This window comes from Pelodiscus sinensis, chromosome 5 (genome assembly GCF_052426305.1).
Source record: "Pelodiscus sinensis isolate ZL-2025 chromosome 5, ASM5242630v1, whole genome shotgun sequence".
Taxonomy (NCBI): domain Eukaryota; kingdom Metazoa; phylum Chordata; order Testudines; family Trionychidae; genus Pelodiscus; species Pelodiscus sinensis.
Window position 1 is genome coordinate 113,742,216 of NC_143056.1, and position 25,385 is coordinate 113,767,600.

The window sequence follows — 25,385 nt, forward strand, 5'->3', positions numbered from 1 at the left end:
GCTCATAGTCTCACATTACTTCTTCGGACACCACCGAAACTCACCCTGACATCAGAGCACAATACTTTTTCTGCAAAAGCCATAAATCTGTTGTCAACGGCTAAAACTGTCCAAAAGAACTTTGTATTTGTAACCATAAATGTTGGAGAAAAAAATTTTGTTTCATTTATGTCACAGAAAAACGTTTATTCGTTTTACTCACGGACAACGTCATCGCCTATGAAAGTAACCCATGAAATAATTTCCAATAATATATTTATCTTTATTAAACAGATTTCTCAGCACATTAGCTCTTTTTTTTTTTTAAAGTCTGGGTTAGAACAAAAGAAATTTTTACCCTTATTTTCTTCTGTACCATTAGGCTGGTATGCCAGTTTTAATTCTCTCACAACACTTCTGAAAAGCCCTATACACAGATGTCCAAATCCACATGGCTATGCTTTCCAGTGTGTAAGGTCTAACCTGGAGTCTGATATAGAACCATAGAGTGACCTGCCCCACACCCAATTAAGAATGGTTTTGCAGAACCAAGAGCTGTGATTGGCTTTGGGGCATAAACATTTTCTTCTGTGCCATCACCACACATCCCATGTTCATTCCATCCCCAGGAGAAACAGGAACCACCTAGAAGAGAAGGAATAAAAGTTTCAGTGAGAATATTTGTCACAAACCAAGGTAAAAAACCAAAACTGTTTTCATTATTTTCTATTGTTATATACTTTTTAACTCATTTTTTCTATCCCAAATCAAGATTAAAGTGTTAATACAGTGCCTCAAATCACTTCACAGAAATCTTGGTCAGTAAATGGTTAGTGCAAAAGGAAAAACTCTTTTACTCTGAGCAGTGGTGCATGTTCCATCCATGATGTGCTTTTGTGTGCCAGAATGCTTTTTTGAGTTCGTGTGATCAAACAGAAACCCACAGTTGCAATGTAATTAGGTGCCTGTTGCAACTGGCTCTTTTGGATGTAATAGTCTGCTAATGGTATCAGGTATAATTCTAGTCAAAAGGAAAACACAAAACCAAAAAATGCAGTAAAGGTCACAGTCCTGAGATAATGTAATATCTTCCAAATTCAGGAAGAGACTATTCTTGATGTTGGCCAGATAACCCTTTTCCTTTGAGCTCCTAATCTACTCAAACTATGGAAAGCTGTTACTCTGAGTGTTACAATTTTCCTCCTCTTCCATAATTTTTTTTAATTAAAATGTGAGCAAAGCCAGATCTTATTAATCACAAAATTACACTGTATTCTACAGATTGGTTTCCTGGTAACCTGTACATGAGATAACTAAGAAGAATCACTCATCTTCTGACACAGCACAGTAGCTCCCCAATGCTGCATGTATATCTTGAGCTCCACCACACGTGCATGGTCAGAGCCCATACATTTACATGCAGTACCTGCTGTGCTGCATGGGAATACTAAAAATATTAACAGATGTACAACACTGGGCCAGGATTAAATCTGTGGTTTTTTTTTTTTTTGTCTTGTCTAATTCAGCCTCTCTTCAACACAGTTACATACTTCTATAAAACAGCGAGTAATTCAAACATCAATTCGGACATGCCGAGAGCTGCTTCTAGGCAAGGGTTACCCTTAGCAACACTGAAAACCAGACACCATTGGCTCATAGGGTAGATTAATCCTGTTTAGCATATTAAAAAAGATGACTAATAAAATAGCAAGGATACTAAACATCAGCTTCAACTGGTAGTTAATTATTATGTAATAACTGACACCTACTTAACTAGCCATGCAGTATTAAATCATAATTCTAAACCCAGAGCAGTGATGGGCAAGATGGGTTACACATAAAAACTGTTCCCCAGTAAAATGCCACCTATGTTTAGAACAGCACTTTTTTAAAGTGAGGAAAATTCAGAGACATTTTTTCATTTGTTGATCCCATTCAGTACCGAAACAGAAAGTAATCAACAACAGAGACAATGGCTGTTCCAGTCAGGACTGGAAATCCTAAGAAAAAGGCTGGTCTCATTTCCCAGTCTAGTTTTTCAGACTCAAGCAAAATGGATAGTTTGAATGAACCTCTGAATTGGTAGATGATTCTCTATATCTAACTCAACCTCTGAACCACCAAAGGTTACTTAAACATGTCTGTTCCTCAGCTATCCCAGCTGTGAAATGGAGATAATACCACCTGTCTGCCTTCGAAAAACACTCAAATCCTGGCTGGACCCTGCTACCTACCTTAAGTAATGAGTTTGGAATCCTGGGAAGTCTCACAACCAAGTTTTAGGGTTTTCTTCCTAGCTATGTTGTGGGGGAGGAAGGAGTCTTTTGTTGTAACATAAGGATTATAGTATGGAAAAGGTTGCAATCATCTTTCATGATTACCTCCAATTCAAAGGAAATATGTAACAACTTTAATTAAAACAAGTATTTGCCACCTGAAAAATAATAATCTTCATTCCAGACATGTCGACCAGAGGATAACACATTTATGAATCGTGTTTTTTAAAAATTTAACCAATGAAAATCTATTAATTTTAAGACTCTACAGAGACAGTAACAAGTAGATTCATTTCACTTTGAATTTAAATCAACACACTCGTTCCTTTCTTGGCAGGTTCTTTGAAGGTATTATGGAAAGATGTAAGAAAAATGCTTTTTGAATTACCAGTTTTATCCTACCCTTCACCCACACCTCATCCCTAACTTCCCCCAATAAAAGATCTTTCTGATCTCACTGAATATTGGAGCATTTTCTGGGCATGTTAAATACCAGCATGGGTAACTAATTCTCAGCATACAAGTATGGCAGTACTTCTCACCCCTTCCCATATTTTAACCCCCTTTACCATTCTCAGATCACTTTTCTATCTAGCAAGAATCTATAGCCACGGAAGTAAAATACAAGGTGCTGGGAGGTCACGATCCCACAACAAGTGGTGATGCCCAGGTTGAGAACCCCTTAGTTATGGTATCTTGTCATTTTATAGTAAGATTTAAAAGCAGTTGGTTTATTGTTCATGAGGGGTATATACCCTATGTATGATTGTACAGAAGAAATGTAAAATATATTTATAGCATTGCTTATCAGGACCATTTCTGTGAATGTCTTGAAAGCAGAATGGTCACTATTAAAAAGTCAGCATTTACTAATAATGAACAAATCACAGTATCTGAGATATAGGACCTTCCTTTTAGAGCTACAGTAGAAAAAACATTTAGTCACGTTAATAGGGAATAGAATTTTGGTAATTTTATATTTTTCTGTAACATCTACTCTTACCACATCCTTTTCTTTGTAGCTACGAGCTTTGTGGCATCAAAACATAAGGGATTAGTCCAACACACAAATGCAATCGGCTGATATGTTTCCATGGTGATTACTATTTTATTTGGTTGGAGCATTTTGATTCAGCTCTGTCAAAACCAAATGAGCTGAGACCAGCACATTCTGAGTCATCTGGAATAATTAAAGTGCTGGATGGAATTGCTACTACAGCAAATATTGAAAAAAATTGAAACAAGAATCAGAGCAGTACATGATTTACTTGGACTAGTAACAATGTCTAACTACATATCTTTAAAAAATGCCACAGAGCCTGGAAAACTGCAGATAAAAGCATCTCCCTAAAACTAAAGAATGCCTGATGACATACCAGTTACAGTCTTTGTTTATATGAGCAAAGAAAGAGTGACTAAAAGGATTTTTCACACAACAGATTTCTGTACATTACTACAGTATGCCCCAAGTTTACAGAAGTGGATTCAAAAAAGACAATATAATCTGGTAAAAATAAAGTACTTGAGCAGATAAGCAGGGAGGCGCTAATCTGTGAATGACTGTAAAGGCAAAAAACAGAAACCTGTGTTTGATTTGATGGAGAAGGGAGAGCTACTAGTGGAATTCAAAGAACAGTGTCACACTGTCTAGTTCAAAACCTCAAGTGCCAATTTCAAGCCAGACTGCCCGAAAAGCAGGGCAGACCCCCCCAAACTGGTGGAACATTCTATAATTAGATTTCACCAATCCAGTAACAAATATGAACTCCTGGCATCACAGGCAGGCTGAACTTAGTGATAAATGGTCACTTACACCAAAGATCACAAAATATTCAAGGTTGGTCCCAGTCCCAAAAGTCCAGTCTCTTAGCCTAGGTCAATTTGTACTTTACATTTCACACCAAAGACGTCCTTGTAGCCAAACCTGTAATAAATTAACTAAGGATGTGTCTAGACTACATGGCTCTGTTGACGGAGCCATGTAGATGAGGCAGGACGACAAAGGGAAATGAAATAATCGTCACGTCATTTAAATCAAAATGGCCACTGCGCTGTGCCGATCAGCTGTTTGTCGGCACAGCGCAGCAGTCTAGACGGGGATCTGCCGACCCCAGAACCCTTTGTCGGCAGATCCTTTACTGGCCTTCTGTGAGCCACCTTGTGTGCAAGAGAAGCCTTTTGCATTCATTAATACTTCCTTTTCCTGTTTGTAAACCTCTGTAATCGTGTAACTCGCCAATGAAAACAGTATATAACTTTATACCACAAGCTATAAAGGTTATAAATGAGATCATTGCATGCAGCATCCTTACAAGCATTTTATAAAGTTTACACATTAAACACATTCTTATCAATTAAACATCTAATATTTATTTTGATAATGCTAGCATATAGGTAAGCAAGACTGGTTTCCAGCTATGCATATGTTAGCATTTTTGAGGCCTGGGGGTTTGGCGTCTGCTTGCACCTTGTCTGCCAGTGTTACGAAGAGAGGGAATGGTGACCTGGCCAAAGTGACGGACCAGGAAGCTGATCTCAGCAGAAGTTTTCAGAATGGATTTGAGGGAAGGAAACAATGTCAAGAAAGCCAAGGAAGAGGGGACTGCAGGAATCAAGAGAGGGGGTGATGAGAGCCTGTTCAAAGTCTTGGCTGGTGTGGATGTAATGAAAGGACTGTATCTCAGAAACATTCAGAACAAAAACATGGCAGGTTTTGGTCACAATCTAGAGAGAGATTGTGGAGACACATACAATGCCCAGGATTTGTGTTGGTATGACAAGGAATATGGTGGTGTTTTCTAAAGTGATGAAGAGGGCAGTGTGGAGGCAAGAAAAAGAGCTTTCAAAATATTAAGTTGCTAATGGAAAGACTTGTAGGCGAAATCAACAGAGTAGCAGGCCAAACTCCAGGCGTGGATGCAACGGAGACAATAGGTTTGGGACTCGTAGAAATACAAGTTGAAACAATGGGGTCTTCACTTAAAATTTAGGGCAACATAGTTACAGTGCTCACAGTTATGCCACTATAATGTCTGTAATGCAAACAAGGGATATGAGCTGATGAAGTCACCTAGGGTACGTCTAAACTACATGTCTCCATTGACGGAGGCATGTAGATTAGACAGATCGGCAGAGGGAAATGAAGCCGCGATTAAAATAATCGCAGCTTCATTTAAATTTAAATGGCTGCCCTGCTCTGCCGATCAGCTGTTTGTCGGCAGATCAGGGCAGTCTGGATGCACCGTGTCAACAAAGAAGCCTTTCTTGATTGGCACAGGTATGCCTCGTGAAACCAGGTTTACCTGTGCCGATCAAGAAAGGCTTCTTTGTCGACGCGGCGCGTCCAGACTGCCCCGATCTGCCGACAAACAGCTGATCGGCAGAGCGGGGCAGCCATTTAAATTTAAATGAAGCCGCGATTATTTTAATCGCGGCTTCATTTCCCTCTGCCGATCTGTCTAATCTACATGCCTCCGTCGACGGAGGCATGTAGTTTAGACGTACCCCTAGAGAAAGGGCATTTGAAGGAGAAGAGTGGATGAAGGATCGAGTCTTGCTTTGATTCCCTTTTGTGGTATTTTTTCCCCTTCCCTTTTGATCACGCCTATTCCAAGGTGATCACTGATAAAATTCTGAAGCAACCACCACAGTTCAATGTGCTTTCAGGCAGAAATCCAATTTTTATGAACATGACAACCAACAACAAGGCTGTGTGCCAGATCTCTCTGGGATGAAACACCATTACAAGTGATGTGTATTAATACAGCTACAAATTGTTTCTAACTGAATTTAAAACAAGCATTGCAACATATTCTCTTATAAAATGGAAAGGTGAAATTTGTTTGTTAGGTCCATGGGTTAAATGATGTAACCTTGTCACAAAGGCATTTTATTACGGCTGCTGCCCTTTTCCCCCTGTAAAGTGTAAATACTGAAATCCAAAATAAAACCAGGAGATTTAACAAAACAAATTCGGTGTAAACCCAGAGAAACTCTAGTTCATACTTCAGAGATCCACCAGTGTGACAAACCAGACTTTGTCTGTAAAATCCAAAATACTGTGAAATGCCAAATGGCAACCAAGTTTCCCCAATGCAAGTATACATCACTTAGGTCTAAAGCCCAATCTAAGTGCCATTGAATCGGTCTGCTTTAATCACATGCATACCACAGGTAATTCAACAGACTATTCTAGGTAATCAGAAAATAATGCCTACAACCAACGTATGTATTAAACTTGGAGGGTTAACATAGTTACTTGCAGCACTGTGTAAGTATGCAAGCTGGTCAATTTATAAATTTGCCAAGGTGCCAGTTAGATTTTTAAAGATGAAGTCTAATAAACCAGATTTTCCAATATAGAGTCCAACAAGATAACCCCATTTTACTGCATTTGAGATGTGTTCACTAACTACTTTTAATGATGGGAGTGACTGTTCAGTTATTAGAGGAAATGAGTGTCATGTTTTGAACCTGAGGAACAAAATTAAAATGAATGATCTGTTATTGAAGAGAAAACACAAGGAAATTGATGCAAATTTTAACAAGTTAACATTCAATAAATGGACCCTGCACAGCGTATAGCTCTCACTCAAGACAATGCCATAAATAGCATTAACAGAGGAAAAGGGAACAAGAAAAAGCTGAATTTAAAGATATTGCAGGCTACCAATGGAAGTAGATGATGATTAAACTAATTACATAATGCCACTTTTGTTAAGAATTATAAAACTGAATTTACACCCACACTTTCTAGTAAAGAGTTACCTTGCTTTCCTGCAAACCTCCTTGTTAATTGCTACTCAAAGAGTTCAGGACCATTATTCTCTTGAGGACTTTTATCAGACTGCACAAAGAGTATAATGATCTTTGAAGAGGGCTAAAGTTGGTGCATTTCCTAATCTAAACCACAATATTTGAGGAAGGAAAAAATATTCCTTTTATTGCCTAGAGTACACAGCTAAGATGTTGAAGACAAGCTGACTTGAAACCCAATTTCTGTTCATAATCCATCATCACGTTAGTTGATGTGGACCAGTAGTTCCTCCCGGATACATATTGGGCATTCTTTTAGTGCAATGATTTTTCATCAGTGGGACTCAGCTGACTTCAGTGGACTGACTCACTCATGATTTATATTAGTGTGAGAGAAAAATAACAGTTGTTGACCTGACTTTTTATATGGCACTATGTCTAAAGCTTTCACCAACTACAGTTATCAGAAATTATGACAACTACATCTTCCTGGCAATCTTTCAGTTATTTGTAATAGTGTTATAGTGCCATGTTGGTCCCAGGATATTAGAGACACAACTTGGGTGAAGTACCTTTCCCAGCCTTGAAGAAGAACTTTATGTAGCTTGAAAGCTTAACTCTTTCACCAACAGAAGCTGATCCACTGAAAGCTGTTACCTCAACCACCTTCTACTTCTAAACTTTCATCTACTCACTGAAAAGTTTTATCAGACTTGTTATTACTTCTGAATGCTCTACATCGTGGCATCTTTAAAACACAGGGAGATTTAACTAAAACTTTAGGATTCTGCACTTGATAACAATGAAGTAGTGATGGTGCTTGCTTATTGAGAAACTGCTGATATTTTATCCAACATGAGAATCTTTTCCCTCAGATTGTTCTGTAGTTCACCTGATGCCTCTGCTACCCCATACTACACTAGGTTGTTGGGATCTTTCAAGGTGGTAGAACGCCCTTTACTTTAACTTTGATTCATTGTCTAATCTTACAAGGCTAAACTGAACAATGTTCTACCTCATTTGATGATTCCACAGAGAGATGGACTATAAAGCTGTGAGCTCCCATCGGTCACACCTGGAGGTTATTTCCACCACCAGTGGTTTTCACCAGTGTGTCAAGCAGAGTCATATATTCTCTCATGAAGTCTAAATCACCATTTTTGTTTGTGGGATATTCATTTTGCCTTTCTTTCATAATGCTCACAAGTGCTAAAGAAAACTGCTTTTTATTTCAAGGCTCTTCATATAGGGAAGCAGGATGGGGCAAGCTAATGATAATAAAAATACTTAAGTGTTGAGGAATTATGTTCTTCTGTTGATCAAATACTCTACACATTTCATTTTAAAATGGAGAGTGTGAGCAACAGTTTCACAATCTTAGCTCTCTCTGTTGTGGATTAGGGCTGTCCCTCCATATGTGTATAGTGCAATGCACAATAAGGCCTTAAATCTTGGTCAGGGACTCTGGACACTTCCATTAAATAAATAATCTGTAACTTTCACTATATATGTCACAAATGGAGAGAGAAAACACAGTATTATGCCTACAATTATGTGTGTGTGTGTGCACAACAGTGTTTGGGGGTTGTGCAAAAAGGGTAAGCATAGAAAAATAATTAGAAATAAATTTAATTCAGAAAACTTGTTCATTATAGCAAATGTTCATCCAGTGCAGCCAGGGTGAGAAATGGAAGCAAGGAGGACATGGTGTATCTCTAAGCCCTGAGATCACCCTCATCATCATTGTAGGACCTGAGCACTGCACCTGAAATCTGTGTGTCCACTTTGAAAGGTGAAAAAAGGCAGCAAGTGGGAAGAAAGGGTCATCCAATGTAGAATCACAGAACTACACATATAGTATTGCATGGGAAGTAACAAAAATCTGAGAATAGGGTGGAATAAAAGGCATGGCTCTGTATACCGTTCATAAAAAGGAGTCCTAAATGCAGCTATGGATAGAGAGAGGAATAGTATCTGGGAGAACAGGGACACAGTGGTGGATACCAGAGAGCCAACAGATGAAGACAACAGTGTCTAAAAATAAGTTCTCTGTTGCGTATAACCACATATTGTACTCTCCACAAGCATTATCACTTGCTAATAACTGGCAACAGAGACTTTTTACCATTCTCACAGGACACTCCCAAACCAACAGGAGCATGGCCACTGCATACTTAGAGAATGCTTAATGCATGAAACATCCTTAATTTAGGTTGATGGTTTGGTATGGTTTATATAGGGTTATTTTTATTTCTTATTAATGTATTTACATTGTAGAAACGATCACGAAGATTGAAAGAAAGCCCACAGAACTGAACTGTTTTTCAATCCATAGCTCTGTATATTCCCAGGCACTTTCAAAACCAGATATACATTAAGATCCCCTAAAATAACATTTTCCTAATGGAAGCTGCATATTACCTTAATGTCATAGTTAGAATGGGAGCTTTATACGATCTTATAGGTGATGCTGATGGTTCATGGTTTAGATTTGCTTTTTTTTTTTTAAAGCAAACGTAAACAGACCTTGCTAAGGCTAGACGGAACTGAAAAGGTGCTGTGTAAGCTTCCCTCCTGGTATCTCTGAAAGTACATTTTAATTCACCCCTAGCTAGAAAAGATGAGTCAATGCAGAGACTGACATAAGCCCAAGACTTTGTGCAGAGAAAGCACCGATTTGCTGAACTGACATAATATGGGGGTTATATTACACATGAAACAACAGCTGCAGTGTAGAGAGGATTACTCATTAAAAAGTGCTTCTTTCCCACATCTGCAAGAGGAGGAGGAATCTTTAAATTATGCTCTGTGAAATAGAAGGCAAAATGTAACCGAGAAATTATCTACTGGACAGAGTCATCTCAAGATTCTCAACATGACTCAGAAATGAAGATCCATTGAGATATCTGACCTAGCAAAAAGTGACACTCTTAACATGAATTAAAAGTTACATTCCAGCCCCAAACCCAACAAGTCCTCTTAAAAATGTTAAACATGCCAGCTTTCCATTTTGTTTGATTGGTGCAATATATGGAAATAATAGAATCTTTTCACTAAGAAACATTGTCTTGGCTCAGTCATTCTTACTTACACTTAGTGGGACGGTACTTATATAATCCCACTGCAATCAACAGGACTGCTTGCAAAGTAAGATGCTGTTCCATGTGAGTAACGTTACTGGAAGCTAGCTCTTTCACAAAAGACATAAAACACCTTTCAGTAAGATCCTATGAGGGAGTCCTCTCACTGTGCTCCCACAAGAGTGACATGGGCAAGCAAGCTGTAGAAGGGCATCCACATAGAACACAGGTCAGAGGATATTAATTCTTCATTGCCCCACACTTTGTGTGCAATCATTTGCACCACAGCAATAAAGTACTGTCAAATCAAAATGAACTGGGTGCAGGCAATGGAGAATTTTTACATAATTAGAATTCAGGACACTGTATCCAGATTCTGAAGGGGCACCTTGAATTTGATGCCATCTACTGTGGACAATCAGGTAAGGCAGGGCTACTCAACTCTGGAAGCCCCGGGGGCTGCAATGATACTCACAGCATATGCAGATGGCCGCAACTTAAGTGAGGTTGAATATATAGGCAAATATATGCAAATAGCTTCTTTCACACTGAGGGGCATGAATACAATTCTCACAATGCTCCGGCACTCCCAGTACCTCCTCCCTGGGGGCTAGAAAAAGCTGACACCCTGTATGTACCAATCTGTTCCAGCCAGCCCGTCCGCTTGCATCTCTTAAATGCTCACCCCACCTGGGAGTCGCCTAGCCATTGTGGAGCATGTTCCCAGTGGAGGCCATGTTCAACGGATCCCACCCGCAGGCTGTGTATTGAGCCCTGCGTAAACCCCCCAAACTGCATCATGGGCCGCAAACAAATGGGCTCGCAGGCCACATGTTGAGTAGCCCTGAGGTAAGGCATCAGATACCAAGGTGATACGTGCACCATAAATAGCCAGACAATCTTTCAAACCGCATTATCATTACCTGTTGAGTACAGACAGTGTATACTTGGCATTACACACAGCATATATTACAAGTGTAGTCATTGCTACTGCAACTGTGTTTCTTTTCTGCTTCATTGGTCAAGATCCATAAACAAAGTTTCATATGAACTTTCATGATTTCTCTTCTCCTGAATGAAAGTCCAGAGAAGGGATGGTTTGGCAAGGAACAACTGTTTTAACAGTATTTTTTTGGTATTGTACATTGGTCTATTTATGAATGTGCAGTTATTATTTTTAGGTACTGACAATGTGCCCAGTTCTGTACAAGACCGTATCAACCTCTGACAGTTAACAATAAAACTACTTTCAGTAAAACAGTAAATAAAGTTATTTATACAGTCACAACCAGATAAAAATTCTCCTGGCCAGTACTGTGTTGCTTCCCCTGAAGGATGATTTGAATAACAATGAGTCATTGTGTTTTTTTAAAAAAAGAAAAATATTCTTTTCTAATGAAGAGCATATAAAATCCTAGGTAACTCTTGTTTCTTTTTCTGAGATGATGAAATTTTGCATCTTAAATCTACATGAAAAATATTTATAGGATAGCTTTGGATTTTACATGGATTCCATTTGTTCTTTTCTTCTTTTACATTATCAGATGCAAGGTTGCATTATGGTGAATCTGTAGCTGAGTTTTGGGATGCCTGTAAGAACGGGAGATATGATTGCATGTGACTGTTGAGTGATGTCTGAAACAATTGCTCACTGATATTAAATAAATGAGGGATTGTTGCAATGCCTCACAAGTAACCTGAGGTGAACTCCAGCGGTCACTTGATGAAGCGATGGAAATCCAAAGTCAAGAACTAAGTAGGGAAATGCTGGGTGAGCTTCCACATTTCCCATTGATACTGATATGATTTTCACACAGCCAGCATTTCAGATGAAGGCTGCCTCACAACAGTTAAAAAATAGCTGCAGTTCAACGCCAAGCTAGTTAGGGACTCTAAATCCCAGGGTATGTCTACTCTGCATAATAAGCCAGGCCTCAGACTTGTAATGTCTCATTCAAAAATGTTTATTGTCATCTATTTGTAAATGTCATCTTCTTCTTTCCAGACACCAGGTCTGACACTCTAGGTTGAAGAGAACTGATTTTTAAGCAGCCTTTTGTTCTAAAAGTGATAGGAGCTGCAGTATTGACTCCATCCAAAGTTTCACCAAATACTGTAGCCATCTAAGATTTAGCATAAGACCTGTCTATGCTAGATATAGACTCAGCTTCGCAACTGCAGAAAAAGGCTGCCTTGGCCAAGTGACCTTATGTGACACTGGGCAAGCCACTTAAAATTCTCAGTCTTAAAAATAGGGATAATAACACTTTCCTATCTCACAGGAGGGAGCAAGCCAGCCAACAGAGGGTGCAAAGGGGAAAACTGCCCTGGGAACTGGAATTCAGAAAGGCCTGGGGCTCCCGGTCACCACTACAGGAGAATCAGTGGTGGCAGGAGTTTCAGGCCCTTTAAATCGTTGCTAGAGCCCTGGTAGCGCTGAAGGGCTGGCAAGGAGAAGGCTAGTCCAAGCTCTGCCCCCTTCCACCGATCGCCCCGCCCCTTCCTGGCAAGGCTGTGAGTGCCCCCAGGAATGAGAGTAGGATAAATGTATTAATACTCAGATATTATAGTGATAGGGCAATATAAGCACCCGTACAGTTAGTAAAAAGCAAACAACATATGAAATATCACCACTGGTCCACAGTAACAATGCTGCTGCCTAAGACCAGCACTCCAGTGCCTATCGTAGATCATGTTTTCATCAATCGATAAGCATCAAGTACAAAAAGGAAAACAAGAGCAAGAGAAAGAATGCTTTGGATAGAACTGCATGGAATATTAGCAACAACAAAAAATGGAAGCATTTAAAACTTCCCAGATTTAGGAGCCAAAAGTTAGGCCAACTCCATTAAGAAGATTGTTTAACAGGACCACCTCTAGTGAACCTAAGCTGGTGTAGGGGATAGCAGCCAAGTCATGTCAAGTTTTCGGCTTCACTATGAAGCTAGGTGAAACGTGGTGCTCTTAACAGAGAATGACTCTGAGAATCCAAAGTGAAACTGTGGTAGTGCAAAACCATAAGGATGGATTTATACACAGAAAAATACATCTGAGACCACAACAAATCCTTGTAAAGCAAAAACCCACCACTGTCTGCACAAGCCTTAGTCTTTACTATGTAGCTTCAGTGACTACCTGGCTTCTCTGACTGGAAGAGAGTTTTCAATCAGGAACTATTGTGATGGAGAATCCAAAATGTCCTTTTTCTTCCTGTTTTCTGTAGGCTTTAAAATGATTAGTGACTTTAGCCATATTGTCCAGACAAGCAGATGATGCTAAGCAGTGCACCACGCATGGCTTGCAAAGGAGAAGCCCAGTGTCTTTCTTCTTTCCTAAAAAATTTACAGACAGGCAGATCTGAATTACTCATGTGCATAAAAAAAGTCCCTACCAATATTTTTAGATGTAGTTCTAAAGTGATAACAAATATTTTAATAGTGTTAGGGAAATTAAAGTAATTAATACGTAGTCAGAAACATTTATATAACAGACAATAAAAGGGCATTTTAAATTAGATGCTAGGAAAAGCTCTCTCACTAGAAGGAGTAGTTAAACTTGGCAATAGACGTGCAAGGGAGGTGCTGAACCAGTTTACTCTCTCAAGAAGAGACCTGGCCAGAATTTTTCCAGATACTCCACCTCTTGCACAGTTCCTATTCAGCTTCCACCAATATAGTTTAAAGGCAGAATCTGGTCCCAAAGTCCCTATTAAATGGTTTGGGGTCCTTCCGTAGGAGATTTACATGAGATTATTACTACATTCTGTTTTCTATGTTCATCAAAGGAATGTACCATCACTTATCCCACTCTACCTGCCTCAACTCCCCTAGTAACGAGTGCCACTTGCAGAAATGCTGACAGATTTACTGACTAATTGAGGTGAAATGCAGAGTGAGCCATCAATAAGGATTTGGGAAACCATGCACAGTTGGTGATCCATGTATTTCTGGATCTCAGGTGCTATTCCAATTGATGCAATCACCAATGGGAAAACAAATCTCTTTATAAGAGATGGTGATATTCTATTGTGATGATGTCCCTCAGTTTATGCCAATTTAGTGAGCACCACAAACTTAAATCATAGGACAGAAGCAGCTCCCTAATCAGTGGGAACACATGACGTTAGCCTCTGTAAGGGTATGTCTACACTATCCTCCTAATTCGAAATAGGAGGGTAATGTAGGCATACCGCAATTGCAAATGAAGCCCGGGATTTGAATTTCCCGGGCTTCATTTGCATAAAGCCGTCCAGCGCCATTTTTAAATGCCGGCAGTTCGAACCCCGTGCCGCGCGGCTACACGCGGCACGGAGTAGCTAGTTCGGATTAGGCTTCCTAATCTGAACTAGCTGTACTCCTCGTGGAATGAGGAGTACAGCTAGTTCGGATTAGGAAGCCTAATCCGAACTAGCTACTCCATGCCGCGTGTAGCCACGCGGCACGGGGTTCGAACTGCCGGCATTTAAAAATGGCGTCGGCCGGCTTTATGCAAATGAAGCCCGGGAAATTCAAATCCCGGGCTTCATTTGCAATTGCGGTATGACTACATTACCCTCCTATTTCGAATTAGGAGGGTAGTGTAGACATACCCTAAGAGTGCCATCACTGCAGACTGAAAGCAAAAATAGAGACACCACCTTCATTGAATGTAGCTGTGACTTTTGGTGAAAGATTTTCTTCAGCTGCTGATTCTCCTGGACTTTCACCGAGTAATCACAATCCAAAATGTTCATTTGGCCAGCATCCATACATCAGACACAGGGACCTCAGACTGGGGAGTCTATCTGGCCTTTGCTCTGAGACAGGAGAGAATGTAGATTGGGCAGAAGGACTACAGGACTCAGAGTCAGGTTCAGAATGTCAGCATGGCAGACGTAAGAACCCAGATTGAGTCCACAAATAGAAACTTCTCATTGTTCTACTTAATCTTCCATAGAATCTCAGGGAGGAAAGCAATTGGCTAGAATACATATAGAAATACCTGGCAAACCCCCTCACCACCACCCAAAGATAAACATATCTGCCTGAGATCCTAGACTCTTCCCATCAAATATTTTTCATAATTAAAAACAATTTGCAGCTTTGTTTATCAAATCAATTAGTGTCAGAATAAGTGAGGTAAATAGGATGAAATTCAATAAGGACAAGTGTCACCAGGTCCAGCAAGTCACCAGGTCCTGATGAAATGTATCCCAGGATACTCAAGGAGCTGATAGAGGAGGTATCTGAGCCTTTAGCTATGATTTTTGAAAAATCATGGCAGACAGGGGAGATTCCAGAAGACTGGAAAAGGGCAAATATTGTGCCCATCTATAAAAAGGGGAATAAGAACAACCCAGGAAACTACAGACCGGTCAGTTTAACGTCTGTCCCAAGGAAGATAATGGAGCAGGTAATTAAGGAAATCGTATGCAAACACTTGGAAGGTAATAAAGTGATAGGGAATAGCCAGCATGGGTTTGTGAAGAACAAGTCATGCCAAACTAATCTGATAGCTTTCTTTGATAGGATAACGAGCCTTGTGGATAAGGGAGAAGCGGTGGATGTCATATACCTAGACTTTAGTAAGGCATTTGATACGGTCTCGCATGATATTCTTATTGATAAACTAGGCAAATATAACTTAGATAGGGCCACGATAAGGTGGGTGCATAATTGGCTGGATATCCGTAGTCAGAGAGTTGTTGTTAACGGTTCTAAATCCTGCTGGAAAGGGATAACAAGTGGAGTTCCGCAAGGGTCTGTTTTGGGACCCGTACTGTTCAATATCTTCATCAATGATGTAGATATTGGGATAGAGAGTACGCTTATTAAGTTTGCAGATGATACCAAACTGGGTGGGGTTGCAACTTCTTTGGAGGATAGGGACATAATTCAAAATGACCTTAGCAAGTTAGAGAAATGGTCAGAGGTAAACAGGATGAGGTTTAATAAAGAGAAATGCAAAGTGCTCCACTTAGGAAGGAATAATCAGTTCCATACATACAAGATGGGAAGTGACTGTCTAGGAAGGAGCATGGCGGAAAGGGATCTAGGGGTCATAGTGGACCATAAGTTGAATATGAGTCAACAGTGTGATGCTGTTGCAAAAAAAGCAAATATGATTCTAGGTTGTATCAACAGGTGTGTTGTAAGCAAAACTCGTGAAGTCATTCTGCCGCTCTACTCTGCACTAGTTAGGCCTCAGCTGGAGTACTGTGTCCAGTTCTGGGCGCCACATTTCAAGAAAGATGTGGAGAAATTGGAAAGGGTACAGAGAAGAGCGACAAGAATGATTAAAGGTTTAGAGAACATGACCTATGAAGCTAGGCTTCATGAACTGGGCTTGTTTAGTTTGGAAAAAAGAAGATTAAGGGGGGACATGATAGCAGTTTTCAAATATCTAAAAGGGTGTCACAAGGAGGAAGGAGAAAATTTGTTCCTCTTGGTTTCTGAGGACAGGACAAGGAGTAATGGGCTTAAAGTGCAGCAGGGGAGGTTTAGATTGGACATTAGGAAAAAATTCCTAACTGTCAGGGTGGTCAAATATTGGAATAAATTGCCAAGGGAGGTGGTGGAATCTCCCTCTCTGGAGATATTTAAGAACAGGTTAGATAGACATCTGTCAGGGATGGTGTAGACGGAGCTTGGTCCTGCCTTGAGGGCGGGGGGCTGGACTCGATGACCTCTTGAGGTCCCTTCCAGTCCTATTATTCTATGATTCTAAGTGCAAAGTTTTCCACTTAGGAAGGAACAATCAGTTTGCACACTTACAGAATGGGAAATCATTGCCTAGGAAAGAGTATTACAGAAAGGGATCTGGGGGTGATAGAGGACCATAAGCTAACTATGAGTCAACAGTGTCACTCTGCTGCATAAAAAGCAAACATAATTCAGGGATTCATTAACAGGAGTGTTGTAAGCACCACACGAGAAGAAATTATTCTGTTATACTCTGTGTTGATTAGACCTCAGCTGGAGTACTGTGTCCAGTTCTGGGTGCCACATTTCAGGAAAGATGTGGAGAAATTGGAAAAGGTCCATAGAAGAGCAACAAATAATATTCAAGGACTAGAAAACATGACCTAGATGAAAAATTGAAAGAACTGATATTGTTTAATCTGCAAACGAGAAGAGGGGAAATAACAGCTTTCAAGAATCTAAAAGGCTGTTACAAGGAAGATGGAGAAAAAGTATTCTTAACCTCTGATGATAGGATAAGAAGCAATGGGCTTAAGTTGCAGCGAGCGAAGTTTAGGTTGGACCTTAGGAAAAACTTCCTGTCAGGGTGGTTAAACACTGGAATAAATTGCCTCAGGAGATTGTGGAATCTCTGTCATTGGGGATTTTTAAGAGCAAGTTAGACAGACACCTGCCTAGATAGTGCTTGGTCCTGCCATGAGTGCAGGGGACTGAACATGATGACTGAGGAACCTTCCAGTTCTATGATTCCATAAAGGCTGTTTGCTCTCTCCCCTTGGACACAAGGAGTAGGTAGGGAGTATGAAGTCTCCGCCCAAGGATTTCTTGATACATTATTCATGATCCTCTAAAGGATAAATATTTTCCTCTTTCTTTCATTCCAATTTTGTGTTGACAATATCTCCATAAAATTGCAACAGAAATTAAAATAAATGAGGGTATAGCTGAATACAAACATGCAGTTAATGGGGGAAAGAGAAGCAAATGAATAAAACATTTCTCATCATTTTTTGAATCTTGATTTAGTGTAGCTGTAACTCCTAAGCCCAGCTATTTCAGCATAGGGTCACTCTTGGCATTATTTAACAGATATTGTCACAACTGAGTGTTGACATTTGATTTATGATGCTACTTTTTTGTCGCTCAGCAACGGGAAAGTTCCTGTGACTATTATGGAGAATGTAGTCTGAGAAAGCAAACACCGCACCAGCCAGCACTGGTGGGGAAATGGAAGCCTTTGGGTACAATGCGGCCACCTCTTTGATCATCATATGCTGAAATATTACATACTTTTATTGCCTCTATGGGTATATTTCCAGAGTAATCTGCAGCATGAGTTTGAGACATTCTTTTTCGGTCCTGCCTATATTTGGAGATCAAAATGACAGAATCTGAAGTTCTTAACTAGAGGAATGTCGGGTTGTTTCATTAAACAAAAACTCCCAAATATTTTTCTCTTGACTTCTCATTACCATCTGTTACAACTAAAAATTCTTTTTGAGTATCAATGATAAAAACGTAGCCGTGTTAGTCTGGTGTAGCTGAAACAAAATACAGGACTATGTAGCACTTTAAAGACTAACAAGATGGTTTATTAGATGATGAGCTTTCGTGGGCCAGACCCACTTCCTCAGATCAAATAGTGGAAGAAAATAGTCACAACCATATATACCAAAGGATACAATTTAAAAAAATGAACACATATGAAAAGGACAAATCACATTTCAGAACAGAAGGGGGATGCGGGCGGGGGGGGGGGGGGAGAAAGTGAATGCCAGTGAGTTAATGATATTAGAGGTGGGGAAGGGTAGATGTCTGTGAGTTAATAGTATTAGAGGTGATAATTGGGGAAGCTATCTTTGTAATGGCTAAGATAGTTGGAGTCTTTGTTAATTCCCCTGCAGAGAGTGTCGAATTTTAGCATGAATGCCAGTTCAGAGGATTCCCTTTCAAGTGCAGATTTGAATGTCTTCTGAAGTAGGATGCAGGTTAGCAGGTCATTGAGACAGTGTCCTTTCTGGTTGAAATGACAAGCAACTGTTTTTTCTTTGTGATCCTGTCTAGTGTCTGTTTTGTGGGCATTGATTCTTTGGCGAAGTGTCGGAGACGTTTGTCCAATGTACATAGCAGACGGACACTTTCGGCACATGATAGCATAGATTATATTTCTGGAGGCGCAGGAGTATGTATTCTTGATCTTATAACTCACTTGGTTAGGCCCAATAATGGTGTCACGCAGAGTGATTACCCTTTTGGAAATTTAATTTATCTAAGCAAACAAATACCATACCACTAAATCTAATATAAAGTAACTAGGAAAGTGGACTTTAAGCATAGAGCATCAAATCATTCCTCAGGACCAGACCAGTGCACAGTAGCCAAATGAGAAGTACTGCACCAGGTACCACATGGCTCATCTCCAGGATCTAAGTTTATTTTCTCTCCACACCTGTACTATCTAGTTTGGTTCAAATGGTCAATACTGGAAAGGCAAGAAAGCCCAGCAATGGCTCAGTTCAGAGCATGGCAAGCTGTGTACATTTTAATTTAAAATGCCCCCTTCATCATATTGTTTAATTGACCGATGAACTAATTGACACGTGTTTGTTCTTTGACAATTTTGAGCATGAGCGTGGTTATTAATATTAAAAAGAAGCACCACCTTTGAGTAGATCTTTACGTGCAAGAATTATGTCTTTGGGAAATAAACGTTTTGTTGTCCAAATCTACATAAGTATATTGGACAACAGGTCAGGTAATTTCATCTGCTCTGATTTTCAATGCTTTCTCTCCTTGCCAATCTGTTTTGCTGAAAGGTTACTGATTGAACTAAGTGTTTATTATTTTCCAACATGAAAGATGACCTTGTTCAGAACTTTGTTACGAGGAAATACTAAAACTAATTAATTAATCCACAGCTCTTATACACGTAAATCCATGCTGTTTCTTAGCCTTTAAAGATTTTAGTATCTCTTTTAAGACAAAATTGTGAATTAACTTATTTTCTCTTTGTAATTGGTCACCTTTGCTATAGAGACTTTTCTTGGCCCTGCTGGCATTGTATGCACTAAAATATGCAATTCTCTTAAAATTACTATGCAGCCAGCGTAACAAGAATCAGTGCTTGTCTCCACTCACCCTGAGATCAGTGCTCCAGAGATTGATTTCTTGGGGTTCGATTTAGTAGGTCTAGTAAAGACCTGCTAAATTGACCAGTGATTGGGTCACAGGGAGTAAAGGAAGTCAACAGGAGAGTTTCTTCCATTGAACTCCCACAGTAGAGACACCACAGAAATTCAATCTAAAGTACACTCTTGTCCACACTGACTGCAAATATTTTTCTTAACACCATGTTACCGGTGAATGTGAGTACATTTTGTAGTAAAGACAACCCTGATGGATAGACTGAAGGAAAAATAGTTTTTTCCCTGAAACAGGATTGAGTTTTTTCTTGTGGATTCTGAGTGAAAAGGCCTATCAGGAAATGACTAGGACTATCATGCTGAGCAGACAGCTTCCTTCTTTAAAACTCCTCTCAGTGCTGTGTTCCTAATCCCATCTGCCACAGAGGGAGGAGACTAATCTCTCAGAATGCAGGAAGCTAATCCTGCTTTGAGAATTTCTGAAGCAAGCACTGGTACCCCTTTCAGCCCTGGTAAAGAGGAAGAATTGCTATGAGAGGCAACAGGCTTCCGTAGCTATGACCTTGGACTGGGACTCAGAGAATCCAAATTCTATTCCTGGACTTGCCACTGAACTACTCTGTGGCCTTGGGCAAGTTACATCCTGTCTCTGTGCCTGTCTTTCCTCCCCACAGCTTTCTTTTCTGTTTTGTTTACTTAGTCTGTAAGCTCTTTGGGGCAGTCACTGTGTCTGTTAGAGCACTGAACACAATGGAGCCCTGATCTCAGCTTAGAGTTCTCAACTTTCAGATTGCACAAAACTAAGCACCTTTATTCCATCCCTTCACTTCCCCTTTCCCAAGGGCCCACCCCCTCTCACTCCAGCCCCTCTCTCTCTATCTGTTGCTCTTCCCCACCCTCCTTTACTTCCACAGGGCTGGGGCAAGGGACTGGCATGCAGTAGGGGGTGAGGGTGCCAGATGGAGGTTCAGGCTCTGGGGTGGGGCCAGGGATGAGGAGTTTGGGGTACAGGAAGTGGCTCTAGGATGGGGTTCAAGGAGTTTCGGTGCAGGAAGGGGTTTAGGGCTCAGGCAGGAGTCTGGAGTGTAGGAGGGGATGAAGGCTTCAGGAAGGGGCTCAGGGCAGAGGCAGGAGTTTGGAGAATGAGGGTTCCCACTTGGGCATGGGGTTTGGATTGTAGACTCCAATCAGGTGGCACTTACCTCAGGTGGCTTCCAATCGGCAGCGCAGTGAGATATTATGGCAGGCTGCCTGCCCTGGCTCTGCATGGCTCTCAGAAGTGGTGCCATGTTCGGTTCCGAAGCACAGGGTCAGGGTGCTCTGTGTGCTGCTCAATGCCACAGCCATCACCTCCAGAGCTCTCTCTGTCTGTCATTCCTATTTAACGGGCGCTGTGGAGCTGTCACTTGGGGGAGGGCCAGTATGCGGAGCTTCCCTGGCTCTCCCTGCACCTATGCCCAGCACAAGCAGGCCACTTCTGAGAGCCAAACCGAGTGAGGGGCTCTTGTACATTTCAAAAGCAGAAGCCCCGCAGGGAGCGCAGGGCCAGCGGGGACACCTGTATATTTCAAAAGCAGAATCGCAGCAGAAGCAGCATGAGAGGAGACTGCTTCAGTCCCCGTTCATGCCATTTCCCACTGTGCCTCTTCCTCCCCTGTCCCCAGCGGAGACAATGCTAGGGGGAACTGGCTTTTAAGCCGGCTCCCCACAGCACCAGCTCCTGCTCTGTCTACCTTGCTCCCCTGGCCTGATAGAGGCAGCAAGTTGGGGGTTGCATCACTAGTCAACTATATGATAAGCTGCTTCTTAGATAGTTGACTAGTCTCTTACATCCCTACTGACAACCCTATCTCAGCCAGGGTCTCCAGGTATTATCATAATTCAAATAAATAATAATTACCCAGCCATCACATTTCTATTTTATGCACCACTCACAAGGATAACTGAATCTTTATTCTACAAGTCTGTATATTTTAAAAAGACATGAGACTATTATTATACTCCTTGAGTATTACGTCAATTGTATCTTTAGACCAGTCTTGCAAAACAGTCATGAACTTTTACCATGCACTGGCATATCATTTCTTACCTGGCCGTTAACATGAATGATAATGAAGTAAAGTGATCATACTTTATTCAGCCATTAAAATAAAACTATTTGGGGAGGGGAAATGCAGGAGGGAGGGTTTAGTAGAAAAATGTAAGGCTACTTGATACTGTGAGCTCCACAATATAGCACCTACTTGTGCCTCAGTTTCCCATATATAAAATAGGGACAATATTTCTTTATCTCAAAAATATTTTACAAGGTATAAAACTTGATTTTTCATTGAAATTATAAAATTATTGATTGGGAGGTAATCTGTGCAGGTTGCAATTAACAGGTTCTTTATTCAGATGGCGACTTAGAGTTAATTAGAAGATGAAATTGGTGAAGCATATAGGAACTTTGAGCTTTAGTTAAATATGGACAAATATAACTGAAATCATAGACAAAGCTATACACATAAGTATAAGTAGTACAAGAAAATGGTTTCATGTGCTATTCATACTTATGCCATGTTGGAGACTTTGAAAACAATAATGGAAAAAAACTTAAGTGGAGGTTACCCCAATAGGAACACACTGGGCCAAGCTTCCTATCCAGTTGTCCCTTGGTCATTGTCCCAGTGTTCCAGTGAGGGGTGGGGCTGATGATCCCATTCCATCCAAACACAATGAGGACTATATCTGATCCAATCAAATCTCAGCCCCTAATTTATATTTATATTTGCTGGGAAATCAAATTTAGGGCTAGGTTTGCCCGTAATTACATTTCCAACACTAAACACAAATATTTGCGCAAGTGACTCTCTCAACAGTTTTGGTACGTCATTGTAGGTCCTCTCATTACAAAAAGCCCTTAGGGTGCTACCATCTGTTTGTTTGTTGTTAGCCTATTTACTTTCGAATATGTTACTAAACTATCACAAGAGACATGTTGCTAAATTATATATTCTCATTATTTTACCCAAAACTATAAACCCTCCAAGATCAGGTCAGATCGCTAACCAGCCAATAGAAGTGGAGGGATTTTGCTGGGGATGGGGGAAGTGCAGCAGAAGTGAAGCATCCGCCCACACACACACACTCCTACCCCCTTTCTCCGCAGCGCAGAGAGATATATGGAACAGCCAGCTGAGGGCTGCTGTCAGGGAGGGAAGCCTGCTTGAGAGTGCTGCTTTCTGGGAACTGCTTAGGTAAGCACTTCCCAGCCAGAGCCTGCCTCTGGAATCCCACTCCCCAGACACTCCAACTCCTTCCAGGACCCTACATCCCCCTCCTATGCTTCTCCCAGAATCCTGTTCTGTACCCATACCTCTTCCCAGACCCTGCACTCCAATCCCCTGTCCCAGGTCACAACCTCCTCCTTCACCCAAACTCCCTCTCAGATCCCACACCCTCTCCTGCATCCCAATCTCCTACCCCAACCTCCCTGCCAGACCCTGCACTTCCTCCATAGAAAACTGCATCCCTGGATCACTTAACAAAAGTCTTGGAATGGCCCCTCACCAAAAATTATTGCCCAGTCTTGTTCTAAACCAACGCTTTTCTTAGCTCATCTTTGTGCTCATCTTCATGTTCCGATTCCTTGGTAACTACAGAGACTATTTCCTCTCAAAAGCAGAAGGCATCAGGCACCTTCTGAGACAGATATTTTCCCCTTTGTTTCCTCTCCCCAGGGATTTTTCACAGACCACTGGATGGATAAAGCAGCAAGAAAATCAAAGCAACCAAGAATTTTGGTTAAAAAAACCCAATGGTCCTGAAGCACCTTAGGGTATGTCTACACTACATGGCTCGGTCAACGGAGCCATGTAGATGAGCTTTGTAGACATAGCAAAATGAAGTGGCGATTTAAACAATCGGACTAGTAGTCTGGACGCTCCGTGGTCGACATCAAAAGGCTATGTTGACCGCCCTGATAAACCTCATCCCATGAAGCATAAAGGGCAGTCGACAAAGGCTTTTGATGTCAACTGCGGAGCGTCCAGACTACGGCACTGTGCCGACAAACAGCTGATTGGCACAGCGCGGCAGCCATTTTGGTATAAATGAAACGGCGATTATTTAAATCGCCGCTTCATTTTGCTACGTCTACAAAGCTCATCTACACGGCTCCGGCGACGGAGCCATGTAGTGTAGACATACCCTTAGTGACTAACCAAAAACAAGAATTGTGGTGTTAATGCTGCATCCATGTGCTAGCAGAATCTCTCTCTTTTCCTGCAAATAGGGTTTTTAAGGAATTGCAGGTGGTTTACTTACTGTGCATGATGCTAAACGCTGTACTGTGTAACTATAGCAACAGCTACTGGGAAAGCTCTCGCTTTTGATTGATAGACCTTGATACATTTCAAATACCCTTTGTAGAATAATTTACACAAATATAGGAATAAAAAATGAAACATTCTGAATGCCAGAACAGAAAACATTGTAGAGAACTACATCTTTACACATCATTTGAAGGGGACTGGACTCGATGACCTCTCGAGGTCCCTTCCAGTCCTAGTATTCTATGATTCTATAATTTAAATACTTCTCTCATTGTTTTCTGGCTTGTTTACTGTAAAGTTTTACATTAAAATAGCATTTTTAATTCATAATGTAAATCACCACTGCACTGAAACAGAAATCTGCAATCTGCTTGCATGACACTAAAGCACATCTGTGTATATAGATTCATGTAGAGATCTAATTGTTGAAAGCTGAAGCTAGACAAATTCAGAAATAAGGTGCATGTTTTTCAGAGAGAGAGAGAGAAAGAAAGAAAGAAAGTACAAGTATTGAAACAATTCACCTAGGTATGAGGAGGATTCTCCAACACTTGAGGTCTTTTAGTCAAGACTGGATATCTTTCCAAAAGAGGAACGATAGCTCAAAACAGAAACTAAGGGCTTAATGCATAAATTACTTTGTCATATTTTATGACCTGTGTTATACAGAAGGTGAAACTAGATGAGCAGTGTGGTCCATTCTCATCTTAAAATGACAATGTCTATTAATTTATATCCCTCATGATCACAAACATTTGATCAGCACTAACATCCTATCCAATAGTGGGATAATGTTAAATTGGCAGCAATACACATATGCAACCACCTGTGGGTGACCTGAAATTTCTCTCGGTTATAGATATCCTGGGTGCCAGAAAACTATCAGGTTCTTCCTGTTATGCCTGAAAGTGCCACCACTAACAAGCAGCAATTCCAATGCTAAGGCCCATAGTATCAGAAAACTAGCATTAATCAAAGTTTGCCTTTTAGCTCATTACTACGGTATTTCCCATCTTCCCTGCGGTATTTCCCATCTTCCCTTAATGTTGGACTAATGGAAATTAGAAAGATATCAATAATGACTGCTGTACAGGGAACTACTGTGATTAAGAAGGTGACTTCACTAATGAAGTCATTTCCAACAGGAGTTTTGTAA

The 25,385-nt window shown here is 40.7% G+C and overlaps 1 protein-coding gene across 2 annotated transcripts in view; it reads right to left on the reverse strand.

The window, feature by feature from the left end:
- Positions 1 to 239: 239 nt before the first annotated feature.
- Positions 240 to 25,385, reverse strand: part of SERGEF (secretion regulating guanine nucleotide exchange factor) — a 266,942-nt gene continuing 241,796 nt past the window's right edge. For both annotated transcript variants that reach the window (XM_075928093.2, XM_075928091.2), the window contains one exon: positions 240 to 624. In XM_075928093.2, coding sequence (XP_075784208.2) covers positions 508 to 624 — 117 coding nt within the window. In that variant the 3' untranslated portion in view covers positions 240 to 507. The remainder of the gene's footprint in view (positions 625 to 25,385) is intronic.